Source organism: Gossypium arboreum, chromosome 10 (genome assembly GCF_025698485.1).
Source record: "Gossypium arboreum isolate Shixiya-1 chromosome 10, ASM2569848v2, whole genome shotgun sequence".
In the NCBI taxonomy this organism is placed as follows: domain Eukaryota; kingdom Viridiplantae; phylum Streptophyta; class Magnoliopsida; order Malvales; family Malvaceae; genus Gossypium; species Gossypium arboreum.
This window is the reverse complement of record NC_069079.1, coordinates 110,161,971-110,177,998: the sequence shown is the minus strand read 5'-3', so window position 1 is coordinate 110,177,998 and position 16,028 is coordinate 110,161,971. Positions and strand designations below refer to the sequence as shown.

Genomic DNA, 16,028 nt, shown 5'->3' with positions numbered 1-16,028 from the left:
GACTCACAACTATATAAAATCGTGTCTCTAAAGGTTGAATAAGACGGAGGCAACGAACAAAGTAGAATCAACCCTAGATTTTCCTTATTATACTGAACCTCCATGGCCTCCAAGTTTGAGAAAATTTCTTTAAACACTGTTAAATGTTCGTGAACAAACGCACCTTCCTCCAAACGAGAGCATAAAGACGTTGCTTCATATACAACTTGCTGGTTAGAGTTTTCGACATACATATTTGTTTCAGCTTCTTTCATAATACAACGGCGATCTTCTCCTTCATCACATCTTACAAAATTTCATTAGACAAATAAAAATATAATTGTGTTAATGACTTTTGATCTTTACGCTTTTTCTCTTCATCCATTAATGTTGAATGCATCTTATCTATCCCTAGCAGGGCATCCTCTAGATCTATCTGCGCAAGAACTGCTTGCATATTAATCTTCCACAACGCAAATCTGGTGTTGCAATCCAACAGCTGAATTTCATACTTCAAATGTCATTACCGTGATCGAGATGAACAACCCATAAGCTTTGATACCACCTTGTAAAGAATAGAACGTCGGTAATGACAATATATCACAAAAAAAAGAGAAATAAAAATTAAGAACACACAGTGTAGCACCCCAAACCCGGCCAAGACGTTATGACCGGATCCGACATGCCACATCGAAGCGTTCAAAACATTTTATATTGTTGATCCAGAAAAACTTACTTAGTGTTTTAAAAGATAATTTCATTATAGGTTAAAGTGAATGGAAGCTGTGCACCAGGTAGGAAACCGAAAAGAGGTGGTGAGTCCATCTGATTTGCTAAGTACCAAGCTCCTTCGGATCCAATCCTAGACATGCATACCGCCATTGCCACACCTTAATGTCATGGATATTTCTAGGAAACTGATTTGATTAAGTAATTTTTAGGAAAGTGATTAATTTTGGAAAATACTTTCATTGAGGAAGCTTTGCTTGTTGTCGTGTTATTTTAAAATCAATTGTTGTTTTTGAAAATGCGCCCTAAAGCTATCCAATTTCAACAGTTAAATATAAATATTACCTATCTTAATAAAACATATAAAAACCATCAAAAATAAATAAGCGGCCTTATTACATTTAAAAACCCAAAACCTCAAACGTAATTAAAAGGATGTCCAGTTCACCAGAAGAAAATCAAACTTTCAGAACGGGTGGCCACTCCAAATTCCCTCACAGCTCCAAGCCCACTATGGTTGGGGATTACCTGCGTGGATGGAAATAAAAGGGGTGAGTTTGGGAAAACTCAATGTGTAAATTAACCCAACCATAGCCTATATCAGCTCAAACCACAGAAATAGAATAAGTTGGCCTTAGCCTAGAACAGAATTCAGAATAAAGCCCATAGGCCCATAACAGAATAGAACATATATTACATGTTTATGCAGAAACCCAACCCAGATTCATCCATAACACCCCCATACCAGCCTTACACCATGTGGAGAGACTACTCGACCCACTCAACCGCTTCACACCACAGAAATCGCAGCGAGGCTGCCAGATATTGTGACGAAGTCACCAGATATAGATATTGTGGCAGAGCCACCAGAACAGATATATGTAGCAAAGCCACCAGATCAGATAATCGTGGCATAGCCACTAGGACAGATATATGTGACAGAGCCACCAGATCAGATAATTGTGGCATAGCCACCAGGACGCTTCCTCCATAGTATAACCCAAGTCCCCATGCAACAGATATATAATCATGACATACATCATACAGAATCAGATCGTCATGCTTTTCAGTCAAAATTAACCCTAGGGGTATAATGGTAATTTTGCATACATAGGGGTATTCAAGTAATTTAACTATTCTTAAGGTTTTCATACATAACATAGCCATTTACGTACGATCAAAAACACTTACCGCGTTTTCTTACCAATTTGGGCCCGTTGGCCCGTTATCCCGTTTTTGGCCCATTAAGCCCAAAAATATCGAAATGCACAGAATCGCGCACTCTACAGTCTTATCACTTTAATTTACCATATACATCAAACTATTAATCTTATGAGCATTCACACACTCGTAAGATCTCAAAATACCGGCTTTTCGGCATTTCGACTTTTCGACTTGTCCGATCTAGTCTATAAGAGGTGTTAGTTACACACTGCTTTGCGACGATATCTTGACGAGATCCACACACGAACGCCTACAATTGGATTACTAACACGTTAATCTAACTATTCAAATACGAACTACGTATTAACCCCTTACAATATTCGGCCAACCACACCTACAGATCATAATAAGCTTATAAGAAATCAATAAGCAACTCATTAACAAATATTTTGTCAATGTTTACCACATAATCAAAATTTCACTGCAAGTTGTCTTCCTGAGCAACAGTCACTAAATTATTTATAACTGGAGCTACGAAACTCCAAATCAAGTTCCATTAATTTTTCCTGAAAATAGACTCATATATCTTCTATCCATAAAATTTTCAGAATTTTTGGTTTAGCCAATCAATACCAGATTTTTCTCAAAGTTTCCCATGTTTCACTATTTGACTAATCTGACCACTCTTCATTACGAATCAAATTTCTCATTGTACAGAATTCAAAATATGTTCTCGTTTATTTCATTTGAAACTAGACTCATTAAGCTTTAATTACATAATTTATTCACCTTCTAACTCATCTCTCACAATTTATGGTGATTTTCCAAAGTCATATTACTGCTGCTGTTCCAAGCAGATTTATTACCAAATCACTCTTTCACACCTAACTTGTATGCTTGTTATTTAAACATGTATATCACCAATCAATCATCACATATCTATGATTTTACTTAAGTATAATCTCCATTTCATCATTTTAAAGCACAACATGTTAGCTGATTTTTCCCCTTAGCATCTAAGACACATGCATGCTCATTTGTTTGGCTCAACTTCACCTATCTTCCATTTTTCATCAAAAGAACATGAAACAACAACCATTTCCTTCATTTTAATTCATGACTAAATGCTCATAACACAACTAAAAACCAAAATATGCTTCAAGAGTTAAGGTAGAATCAAGAAGAACTCATGAACATCAAGATAGAAGCAAACTACCATGAACTTACCTTCAATTTTCTTCCCTAAGTGACCGAACATTCAAGAGCTTTCTCCTCTCCTTTCTCTTCTCTAACTTTTGGCCATGATGAACAAAGATGGACAAAACTTTGTTCTTTTCACCCCTTTTTTCTTTTAATAAAATTTCATATTTCATCCATTTAATTCTTTAATACAAAAGACATGAAATGCCCATCATGGAACATTTACCTAAACCATTATCATGGAACATTTACCTAACCCATTATCATGGAATATTTACCTAATCCATTATCATGGAACATTTACCTAACCCATTATCAATTTGTACCATGAATTATGGATATCAAGTGCTCATATTGTCTACAACAACATGATGGCTGGCCACTTCATGTAAAATGTGAGGTTTGTCATGCAAATCCTCCTATTTGCACTCCTATTTATTTGGCCACTTCAATTTAGCCTATAGCATTTTCAAACATTTTTCACATAGGTTCTATTTCATAATTTCACCCCCTTTTTCTTATGGAATAAAAATTAACTAAAATTACCAGGTTCTATCTTAAGCTTGGGCCTTCTAGAGGCCCACTAACATAATTAAGCCTATGCCAACATTTACAGAATTCCCGAAAATTGGGCTGTTACACACAGATTTTTATGTGGAAACCCGTTTGGGAAAAAAACCACGGGCAGAGAAAAAGAAAATTCACTATATTGAATTCGAAAAATGATTACAAGAAGAGTTTCGACTACATCTATTTATAAGTTGAAAAATCCTAATTCTAATCAAAGTCAAATATATTATGCTAATAAATGCTAAATATATTATATTCATAAATACTAAATCTTCTAGAAAAAAATATATTTTGTTTAACTTGACTTGCAAGCAATCTATTAGAATTTGGGTCACACAACTTTTATAAGTTCTAAGCATTATGTCAAAAAGAACATATATATAATCAGAACCTATAATGTTTGTTAAACAATTTTTAGCATGACTTCGAACTATGTTACCTCATTCTCACGCCTAATATTCTATAAAAAAAAAGAGGTTAGTTTAGGATATTGTTGTTATTAAAATTATTTTTGTAAATACAATAACAAGCCCTTAACCTATTTTTGTAGTTAAATAAGCTCTTAACCTATGATTTTTATTCATAAAACCTTTTATTTTAATATTAAAGTAAATATATTTTACCCAAAGTATAGCTATTTAAAATATATAAACTAATTCGCATTTTATGTTTATGTGAATTTGATGAGAATAGTTTATTAAATAAAAAATAAAATTTTAAAATTTCTTGAGAGTCCTTAAATATATGATTTTCTTAACTACTCTTTTAAAATTTTTGATTACTTTTTAGATTTTATCTTGATGTTAAAGTGTATATAATTTTATTGCATCAACAAAAATAAAGATAAGAGCTTGAAATTCAAAATATATTTACTTTAATATTAAAATAAAAGGCTTTTATAAGTAAAAATCATATATTAAGAGCTTATTTAACTACAAAAATAGGTTGAGGCTTGTTTAAATACAATATAGTGAGTTGAAGGGGAATAAAAATAAAATAATAAATAAAGAGAGCTTAAAAGGTAATTAGTCACATTTAAAGTTTGGTGCCGCCACACCGTTAGGAGGCACCCTTTCACTTTTTTTTAGTAGCCACTCAAAAGGGTAAATTTGCATATCAAGTCTCTAAATACTTTAGATCATTGCATTTGAATCCGGTGCTGCCAATTTGACAGACGACACCAATAAAATTATACCATTTTAGTAAATAATCTTATAAGCATATTATTTTAGTTATTAATTTTATTTTTTATATTAGTTAGATGAAAAAGCCCAACCAAAAACAATGATTCATTTTTCTCAAAATAAGAATGGATATGAATACCTCAACAAAGGTTTTTCTCTTGGATATCAAAACATCAAGAAAGGTCATTCTCAAAGAAATTTTTTATTGAAAATGACATTTAATCTTTTAATGATCTTATTTTGTTGAAAATGAGGAAGAAAAGCATTGACATACATGCATTTGATGAAGAAGAGCATCCAACTCCATTAAAAGCAAGGTCGGCCATATGTCACATTCGTAAAGGCCCTGCTCTAGTGTGAATGAACCTCGTAATTGCATGCCGCACATAACATATATTTTCAATTTTCATACATAATTACTTTCATTTCATGTGTGTGGTCCAGTCGGAGAGGTACTTTATATTTTCGAAAATTACAACACATTCTCACCTTTTTTTTCCCCAACAGATAAACACAAGCTAGTCTTTAATAAAATTGATAATACGAATGAAGTAATTAATTAGATAGATCTGTACATTGTACTACAATTGAACATAAAAATATAATGGTAAAAAACTTTCAAGATTTAGAAATTGCAAATTTCTGTGTTTTTTTTTTCGTTACTTCAAAATATGGTAACGCAATTTTATTTTAACATTTAAGATTACGGATAGTTAAAATTTTAATTATTTAAATTTATGTATTAGTCTAATAATTAGGGTGTTCATTATTTCAGGTGTGGTTTGAGTTTAAGTCACCTTAGTTGCGTTGCTATTAGGGTCTTTCCCTTCTCTTGTGTAATTCACCCCCAAAAGATTAACTATTTACTTCAAAATTAAACATATAAATATTAAATTACTCAGTTTATATATTCTTAATAAATTTGAAATTTAATTTTTTATTTTTCTTTCAAGGAATTTAGTTTTTTTTTACTTTCTAATTTAAAAATGCAAGTCTAATTATTATCGCCATTAAAATTCTTTTATCGAATTCGTAATTTTTTAGTTACATGACTATCAAATAAGTATTTTTATTATTTCAAAATGTCATACCAACAAATTCAACAAAGAAATTTTAACAATCATAACAATTTGATATGAATTTTAAATTAATAAAAGTATATGGATTAAATTTCAAATTTACGAAGAATACAAAGACTTATAACATATTTTAACCTAAAACAAAATTTTACATTAGGGATAATATCACGTTTGCTTGTACTTTTATCAAATGTCTAATATGGTATATGTATTATCAATTTGTGTATTATTTGATACATGTACTTTCATAAAATGTCCAACATAATGCCTGTACTTTGAAAATGTCAAATGTAGTACCTAAACTATGAATTTGTGTGTTATTATGATACCTGGAATTAACATGATTAGTGAATGCTAAACTAACCAATTAAAATTCAACATGTGGAAACTTTTCTTTTTCCAAATCATAAATTTCATATGGATAATATATAATTATGTGGAAACTAAATAAAACAAAAAAAATAAATTAAATTATAAAAAAAACAAATAACTAAACTTAAACCTAAACCAGGTATAGTTAATAAAAGGAAGTAAATAAACCACTTCCATAAGAAAAAATATATCATATTCTCCATTAAAATAAATACTAAATTCATCTTTCTCACTTGAAATTAAAGTTGCTACACATGAAATCCTAATTACAGAAATTTGATCTTAATTTGAACCAAATGTTGTTTAAAAACTTCACTTTCTTTGCTTAACATGAACCCACATATTTTAGAAACAAAATTCAGAGAATATTATGGTAGTCGAAATTAAATTATTTAACTTTCTATTCAAGTTAAGAGACATAAAATTTAAAAAACTTCGACATGTATAAATTTCAAAATATTTTGACAAATTTAGGGTTTTTAAAAATGGAAAAATTATGAGTTAAAATTACAAGAACAAACCTATTACTGCCTTACTTTTCAAATCTCTTCTAAGAAAAGTCTCAAACAATGAAATTGATTTTTTTCAAAGTTAAACTTATCTCTTCTAAGAAAGGTCTCAAACAATGAAATTAAATTTTTTTAAAGTTAAATTTATGTTGTTTAGAATTAGTTATTTTATTTTATTTAAATTTTTATGTAATGTTATATTATTCATGTGTCAAATTTTTATTAATTATAGTTTTTTAGTGACAAAAATAAAATTTTAGTAATATCCATAGAAAGTAGAGTAGGAAAAATCCAAATGCAATATCAACATATGTGACCCACCTCAAAATAAACACCAAAAAACATACAAATCAAGAGTCTCAAAAGTAACACCAAAACGATCCCTGCCGAAGAAAAACATAAAGGGATATCCAAACCAACCCCATTATTCACAACCCAAGTCAGGACAAAGAAAGTCGCAAACTCAATTCAGTGAGCTTCCTTCACCTTAACAATTTTGTATTGCATAAAACATGCATCATCACCATATCATAAATGGGTACACAACACTAAAACGTTGATTACCCTACTTTATGACACCTTCCCAACACCCCAAACATTTTCTAGAGATGAAACATCTTCGTACTCATATCTGAAACTCCAGCTTCTTGATCCTCAATGATAATTAAATCCTCACTATCACTCGCATTCACCTCGAGCAGCTTCGCAAATTGAAATGTTTCCTTAGCTTCCTTCACTATACTTGCGATTCCCAATGACAGAGTCAGTAAGGGAACCATTAACAATACGATCATCCGTTCTTTGCTTCTTCACCAGACACCACACCTTTAGATATGATTGGTTTTCTACCTCTACGTTTTTGCTTCTTTTTTTTTTTTTAACCAAAGTCATCACTTTCTCTTCAATCTCTGCCAATGATCTCACCTTCTTCTTCACACCATCAACAGTAATTATCGTCGAATAGGGATTATGCACTACAGTGTTTTGCATTGCTACTCCCATGGAGTCCTCCACCCTAACTCTACTTGTAGGACTCCTAACTAACGAATTGCAAAGGGTTTCGCGACCCGAATTGTTCCCTTTCTGACAACCCAAGTCCACTTAGGTTCAATCATATTTAAATTCGTATCAACAATCTCCTCAGCCGACCAAGTCACAGCTTTCAAATCTGCTCCGCAACCCACCATTTGATCGTGACCAAAGTGTGAACTTGCCTTCAACAAATCAGGCCCAGAGCCTCGTTCTAATCATTTCTCGAGGCAATAGCAATAGTTGGGTCTAAGTTCTCTGCTAATTCCTTTGATTTCCTAGAACCTCTCGAGCTGCCATATTGGGTTTTTCACTACCCACCTCTTCATTAAATGTATCTTCAACCTCTCAACTCCTTTCACCACCAGACGAATCTTCTTTAGCAAAATCAAAATGACCTTATGAAAATTTAGCACGTCCACCTCCAGATTCAAAGGCTGTGAATCCCCAACTTCGGAAATTGTTCATCTCCACATTCAAGAATAATGAGTTCCTCAATTTGTTTTAACTGATTAGCCGATATTAAGCGAGTTAGACTCCATGGAAATAAAATCACCCTAATAAATAGCAACGCTTTTGAACGTCTCTAGGTTCCAAGCGTGCTAAGGAGCGCCTGTAACTTCAATCCAAGTTGTGCGAAAACGTATGAAATGGAACTGAGACCAGCGTTCAACATCGATGAAAATTTGTTTTAACAATGAGAACTGCAAATCCTCCATAGTCTACTAACATTTCAACATTCGAAATCTCGAAAAGAAATTGGCTTGATATGATTTATTTAGGGTGTTAATTTTATGTATTATAATAATGCACAAATTGATATTTTATGCATCACATTTAATATTTTTAAAGTATATAATATCAATCATTTTATGAAAATAAAAGTACTAAATAATACATAAATTGATAGTTCAAGTACTACATTAAAAATTTTCAAAATATAAACATTTTATAAAAGAATAGATACCAAATATGACATCATCCCCTGTTGAGAGTAACCAAAAACTGTTTTCAACCAGCCCATGAGAAGTATTTGGCCCAAAAGCAAAAGTTTCAGTACAATGAATTATGAATCCCAAAAAAACCCCAAGTGGTCCAGGTCCAAGCCAGTCTAGGGCTGAGGAAAGAAATGGAAAAATTGAAAAGTAATTCCAGGGTCTGATTCAATTTTATTAAATTTAGTTTGATTTTGGTTTCGGTTCATAAATTTAAAAATAATTTTAAAATGTTATATAAAACTGTTTTTTAAAAATAAATTAATCAATAATCTAAAACGATAAAAATGGCGATTTGAATTAAGCTCATATTTTGAAAAAAAAAAAAAATTATCTCATCCAGAACTGATTAAAACCGAACCGATGAATCCTAGAAGCCAAGCCAAGTGTGCAGAGTAAGAATAGAACATCAACATTTTGCTTTAAGCTTTTCGTTGCTTTCACTCTAAGAAGCATAAAACGCAAGCAAAACTTGACACTAGTGTGAGTGTGAGTGCCCATCATTCATCAACCCTGAAAATCGCCCTTCCCCTAATCAGTTCTAACCTCACTTTCTAACACTTTCACTGCAGCACTCAAAAACATCCGCCGAATCTTTACTATAAACTCCCAGTGTTGGTTTCTCCACTCCAAACCCAAACCACGACCACCACATTTTGCTTTGTATCTTTGATAATGGAAGCCAAATGGCTGGTTCTTTTTTCAGTGGCGGCAATGCTGGTGGCACTGGCCAACTGCCAGGAATCGTTGAAGCCATTGGTGAAGATGGTAAAGGGCAAGAAGCTGTGTGACAAAGGGTGGGAATGTAAAGGGTGGTCAAAGTATTGTTGCAACCATACCATTTCTGATTACTTCCAAACTTACCAGTTTGAGGACCTTTTTGCGAAGCGTAACACGCCGGTAGCACATGCGGTTGGGTTCTGGGATTACCATTCCTTCATTACTGCTGCTGCTCAGTATCAGCCTCATGGATTTGGTACCACCGGGGAAAAGCTCCAGAATATGAAGGAAGTCGCTGCTTTTCTTGGACATGTCGGCAGCAAAACTTCATGTAAGTAAATATGTGCTTAGTTAAAAGTGTTTAATATTACTTTTGATCATCCAAGAGCAATGTTAAACGAATGTGGCTTATCTAACTGTTTGTTATTCTTGAACAATGGCTCTGGTTTATAATAATTTCAGGTGGCTATGGAGTCGCTACCGGGGGACCATTGGCTTGGGGTCTTTGCTACAACAAAGAAATGAGCCCTAGCAAAATATATTGCGATGATTACTATAAATACACCTATCCTTGCACACCAGGAGTCTCATATCATGGCCGTGGTGCCTTGCCTATCTACTGGAACTACAACTATGGGGAAACTGGAGAGGCTTTGAAGGTGGACTTGTTGAACCACCCAGAATACTTAGAAGACAACGCAACCTTGGCTTTCCAGACAGCAATGTGGAGGTGGATGACGCCGGTGAAGAAACACCAACCCTCAGCCCATGACGTTTTCGTTGGCAACTGGAAACCAACCAAGAACGACACCTTGGCCAAGAGGGTTCCAGGTTTTGGAACCACCATGAATGTTCTTTATGGTGACCAAGTTTGTGGTCAAGGTGATAGTGATTCCATGAACAATATGATCTCTCATTACCTTTATTACCTTGACCTTTTGGGAGTTGGCCGAGAAGAAGCTGGTCCTCATGATATGCTCACCTGTGAAGAACAAGAACCCTTCACTGTTTCTCCCTCATCTGCAACATCATCATGAAAAAAGGAAACAAACGCTAGTATATGCGGATTTATTTCAATTTGCGTGAATCCCACAATGGATTGCTCTTAACAATTGTGGAGTTTTACAGCAGTTTGTGTTGGTTGTATAAAATTTGAGATTTTCTTTTTCTTGTTTTTACTATCAAATTGTAGCTAATAGTATGTGATTGAGTGGTGTATATGTCTATTGCCCAAACATGGAATATAAAATTGATTTTTTTATTTTCCGAAAAATAATTTTATTTCGGTTTTTAAAAAGATTTACAAGGTGCCAACCAAGTGATTTGTTAAAAAATTTCTAAAAATTCATGGGGTGTTGTGGATTAAAAAAACTCAGAATGTAAATTCTATTTCATTTAAAAATAAAATAAAATTCTCAAGATCCATGAGGTGGAGGTCGGACTAAACGATTTTTCAGACTGCACTTTAGGAATTTTCTAAAGATTCTTAGTGTTGTATGCTTAAATAATTTTTTAAGTAAAAAATTATTTCATTTTAAAAGTTTACTAAAGATCAATGGAGTACGGAAAACTTATCTAAATTTCATGAATATAATTTTAAAAATTGCAAAATAGAAGATTCATTTATTTTATTTCTCTAAGGATTCTTTGAGATTTCTTTGAATTGTTATGGCTCAATGTAATACCCCCTAACCCCGAACTGTTACCGGAACGAGGTTATGAGGCATTACCGGACATATCAGACAACTTACTAATAATTTACAATTATTAAAAATTTTCATAGTATAATATAATAATTGAGTCCCTATCTTGAACTCTCGAAGTTCAAACACGTATTAAAAGTAAAATGGGAATTGTTCGAGTATTCTAATTTTTTTTATTTTTTTTATAAAAATTTCGGCAGCATTTCTGCTTATTTTTACTTAACCCTCCTGCAAATTCAAACTAAAACAACCAACACCAATATTTCACAATCATATAACTAATATTTATATCATTAACAAAATTTTAACTTAATTACTATCATAGCATCATTCAAAATTGGTTAAAACTTCATTCATTTAACAACTTAATGTTCATGTATCAAAATATCATGTACTTTTCTTTCCATTTCATTTAACCATCTAAATTTTATAATTCATCCTTCACTACCCAAAGTAATATACATATTCAAGTGACTAAACAACACCTATGTACATGCCATCTTTACCCAAAAGAAAAATATACATCACCAAGTTTGTGTTTGAGTCGGGATTGTTCGGATCTTTGAGTCGGGACACTTGACTTCTACTAACTCATGCGGAAACAACCGTGCACTGAGTATGGATATACCAGTGGTATTACTATAAATCAAGACTATTTAATATTAATAAATTACAAACATCAACCATAAATTTTTATAATTATTTAAACTACTTTTATATATAATTATTTTACTTCATAAAATCTTAAATTCATAATTCATTTTTCTCATACTAACTCAATTCATAATTTAACTCATACATTCTTTCTCGTACTTTTCAATAGTGCTAAAACAAATAATCTCATTTTCAAAATTTCATTTCAATTATTTACCCTATTAACAAAACTCGGACTATGACAGATACACGGATTTCCACCCAAACACACCAGAATATCCAACCCAAACACACCCGGAATATTGTAAATCCTCCATAACACACCGGTATAATATATCCTCCCAACACACCAATAAGGCATTAAATGCCTATTCGGATAAACCAAGTATATAATAACGAAACATCTTCTCAAATTAACTACAATCTCTTCATCACATCACAAATCCAATGGCATGCCATTTGTATCGAATCTAGTCCGACGAGTTAATAGGATATTATTTTACTTTTCTAATTTCAATTTCACATACTTACCTCAAGTCTTATTTACCATACATAACAATTAAAATTTCAGCAATCAATAATAATTAAAATTGAATTATAGTAATACACACCGTAATTCTCCGTTTTAGTCCTCCATGACTTTCTCCTTTCCTTTCGATCTTGATGCTTCGTGTTCTTTGTTGGCTACGAAAATAATAATTTATAATCATCAATACAACATGATTCAATTTAATTCATGAGCCTAAACATGCAAATTTAACCATTTTAATGTATATATATAATTTCACCATTAAGCTGTCTACTTGAGTCATTGTTACTAAATTATTTATATCTTGAGCTCTGAAACTCCAAATTAATATCCGTAAATTTTTCTTAAAACTAGACTCATGATATATCTTCTAACCATAAAATTTCCAGATTTTTGGTCTAGCCATTTAGTATAGTTTATTAGTTAAATACTCCCTGTTATTTCATTTGACAGTTCTTACCTCTCTCTACTAAAAATAAATTATCTCATTGTACAGAACTCGAATAAGGTTCTTGTTTATTTATTTTGAAACTAGATTCATTAAGGAGTTCACATATATAAATTATACTCCATAATAATTTTTGTACAATTTTTAATGCTTTTCCAAAGTTAAAATAGGGCATCTCGAAATCACCCCTAACCAGTATTATAAAATTTCAAATATCTTTTGATTCATCAATTAATTGCTTACACTGTTTCTACTATAAGAAACTAGACTCAATAAGCTTTAATTCCATATTTTGTTCATCTTCTAGTTCAATTTATAAAATTTTTAGTGAATTTTCAAAGTCAAACCATTGCTACTTCCCAAAACTGTTTTGATGTAAAATGTTAATAACCAAATTTATAACACCAATTCACACCTTATTCCTATTCAAATTTCATTTAAACTCAAATTTAACTATTAAATTTTCAACATATTTTCTTAATTCCGAATTTTCCTCAATTTAGTCCCTAAAACACAAAACTTATAGCTTACTTTGCAATTCAATCCTTATATCTATTCTAACTTGAATTTCATTCAATTAAACCCTATTTCATCATTTTATTCAACATGAACTTTGTTTAAAAACCTAAGAACTTCCAAACTAACAACTTAATTTCATCAAAAACTTGTTTTAAGACTTCTAAAATATCAAAATTATGAGAAAATGACTTGATTGAGCTTACCAATTAACTCCAAACTTCATAAACCCTATTTCCCCTTTTCTTTCTTCTTTCTCCCCTGTGTCTTCTCTGTTTTCATTTTCATTTCCTTTTCTTTTAACTTATTTGTCTTTTTTATATATAATAATAATAATATAATATAATATAATATAATATACTTAATTATTAAATAAATATATATTTTTTAATCAATAAAATCTTTGATATTTTCCACGTTAAACCGCCTCAGCTATAGGAAATGGTTTAATTTCCTCTTAAGTCCTTTTAATTTTTCTTTAATCTATAATTAAACTTTTACCCTTATTCAATTTAATTTTTTTTACTAATTACTCCAAATTAAGCTAAATTTACTTAATTAAAACCTAATTAAACACACTACTAGACTCATAAATATTTTTAATAATTATTTTCGAACTTATTTTACTAAGACGGAGGCCCGATAACACACTTTTCTGGTGCCCACGGATTTTGGGTCGTTACATTTCCTCCCCCCTTAAAAAAAAATTCGTCCTCGAAATTTTACCTAAAAATAAGTGAGGATACTGTGATCTCATAGTTTCCTCTGGCTCCCACGTTGCTTCTTCTACACTATGGCTTCTCCACAATACTTTTACCAGAGGAACTCATTTGTTTCTTAATTCTTTCACTTCTCGAGCTAGTATTTGAACTGGTTCCTCTTCATATGACAAATCTGGTCTAATATCAATGTTTTCAGTAGAGATAATATGAGATGAATCCGATCGATACCTTCGTAACATGGAAACATGAAAAACAGCATGAATTTGTTGTAATTCCGGGGGTAAAGCTAATCGGTAAGCAACTGGTCCGACTCTCTCTATAACTTCATATGGTCCAATAAACCGAGGACTTAACTTTCCTTTTCGGCCAAATCTTAATACTTTCTTCCAAGGAGAAACTTTGAGAAACACTTTATCCCCGACTGAGTATTCAATGTCCCGACGTTTCAGATCAGCATAAGATTTTTGTCTGTCAAAAGCTGCTTTTAATCTCTGTTGAATCTTCTTAACTGTTTCTTTTGTTTCACGAATTAATTCAGGTCCACTTATCTTCTTTTCATTTAATTCTGTCCAACATACAGGTGATCGACATTTTCTACTATATAGAGCTTCATACGGAGCCATCTGAATACTGGACTGATAACTGTTATTATAAACAAATTCAGCTAACGGCAAGTAACGTTCCCATCTAGATTCAAATTCAATAACACAAGCTCGAAGCATATCTTCCAAAATTTGAATTACTCGCTCAGATTACCCATCAGTCTGTGGATGAAATGCTGTACTGAAATTAAGTTTAGTACCCAAAGACTCATGTAACTGTTTCCAGAATCTTGATGTAAACCGAGGATCTCGATCAGAAATTATAGAAGCCGGTATACCATGCAACCTTATAATTTCTCGAATATAGACCTCTGTAAGTTTTTGAAGTGACCAATCCATTCTGACAGCTATAAAATGAGCCGATTTTGTGAGTCGATCAACTATAACCCATATAGCATTTTCTTACTTGCAGACAATGGCAATCCCGTAATGAAATCCATCGTAACACGATCCCATTTCCATTCTGGAATAGTAATCGGCTGTAATAATCCAGTAGGAACTTGATGCTCTGCTTTCACCCGCTGACAAACCAAGCATTTACTGACATATTCAACTATCTCTTTTTTCATCCTAGGCCACCAGTACAATTCTCGTAAATCTCGATACATTTTCGTGCCTCCGGGGTGCATAGCAAAGGACTATCATGAGCTTCCCGTAGAATTAACTCTTTAAGCTCAGAAGTATTTAGAATACAAATCCGATTTCGAAACCTCAAGCATCCACAATCATCAATACTAAAATTTTCTACTGTACCATTCTGTACCATCTCTCTTTTCTTCAATAATTTGTTATCTTCCAACTGAGCTGATCTAATATGATCAAACATTACCGGTTTTACTCTTAATTCAGCCAAAAGACTCCCATCATTAGTGATACTAAGTCGTGCAAACATTGCCCTTAATTCAATTACAGCTTTTCTGCTTAATGCATCAGCTACAACATTAGCTCTTCCCGGATGATAGTCTATAACACAACCATAATCTTTCAGAAGCTCGATCCAACGCCTTTGTCTCAAATTCAATTCCTTCTGAGAAAGAAGATACTTCAAACTCTTATGATCAGTATAGATGTAACATTTTTCACCATAAAGATAATGTCTCCAAATCTTCAATGCAAAAATCACAGCTACTAACTCAAGATCATGAGTAGGATAATTCCTTTCATGTGGTTTCAATTGACGAGATGCATAGGCTATTACCTTCCCATCCTGCATCAATACACAACCCAAACCACTCAAAGAAGCATCACTATACACTACAAAATCTTTACCCGATTCTGGCAATGTCAAAACTGGTGCCTTGGTTAACATTCGCTTCAATGTTTC

General features: G+C 32.3%; 1 protein-coding gene across 1 annotated transcript; it reads left to right on the top strand.

Annotated features, from left to right (window-relative positions):
- Nucleotides 1-9,301: 9,301 nt before the first annotated feature.
- Nucleotides 9,302-10,806, top strand: LOC108487396 (chitinase-like protein 2). Its single transcript, XM_017791727.2, has 2 exons — nt 9,302-9,861; nt 9,993-10,806. The coding sequence occupies exons 1-2, from the start codon at nt 9,486-9,488 to the stop codon at nt 10,565-10,567; spliced, it is 951 nt and encodes a 316-aa protein (XP_017647216.1). The 5' UTR covers nt 9,302-9,485; the 3' UTR covers nt 10,568-10,806.
- The last annotated feature ends 5,222 nt before the right edge of the window (nt 10,807-16,028 follow it).

Excerpts from the sequence above, each read along its gene's own strand:
- LOC108487396 (XM_017791727.2), top strand. The coding sequence starts at position 9,486 with ATGGAAGCCAAATGGCTGGTTCTTTTTTCAGTGGCGGCAATGCTGGTG. Across the intron at positions 9,862-9,992 it reads TGTCGGCAGCAAAACTTCAT|GTGGCTATGGAGTCGCTACC; the intron begins GTAAGTAAATAT and ends TAATAATTTCAG.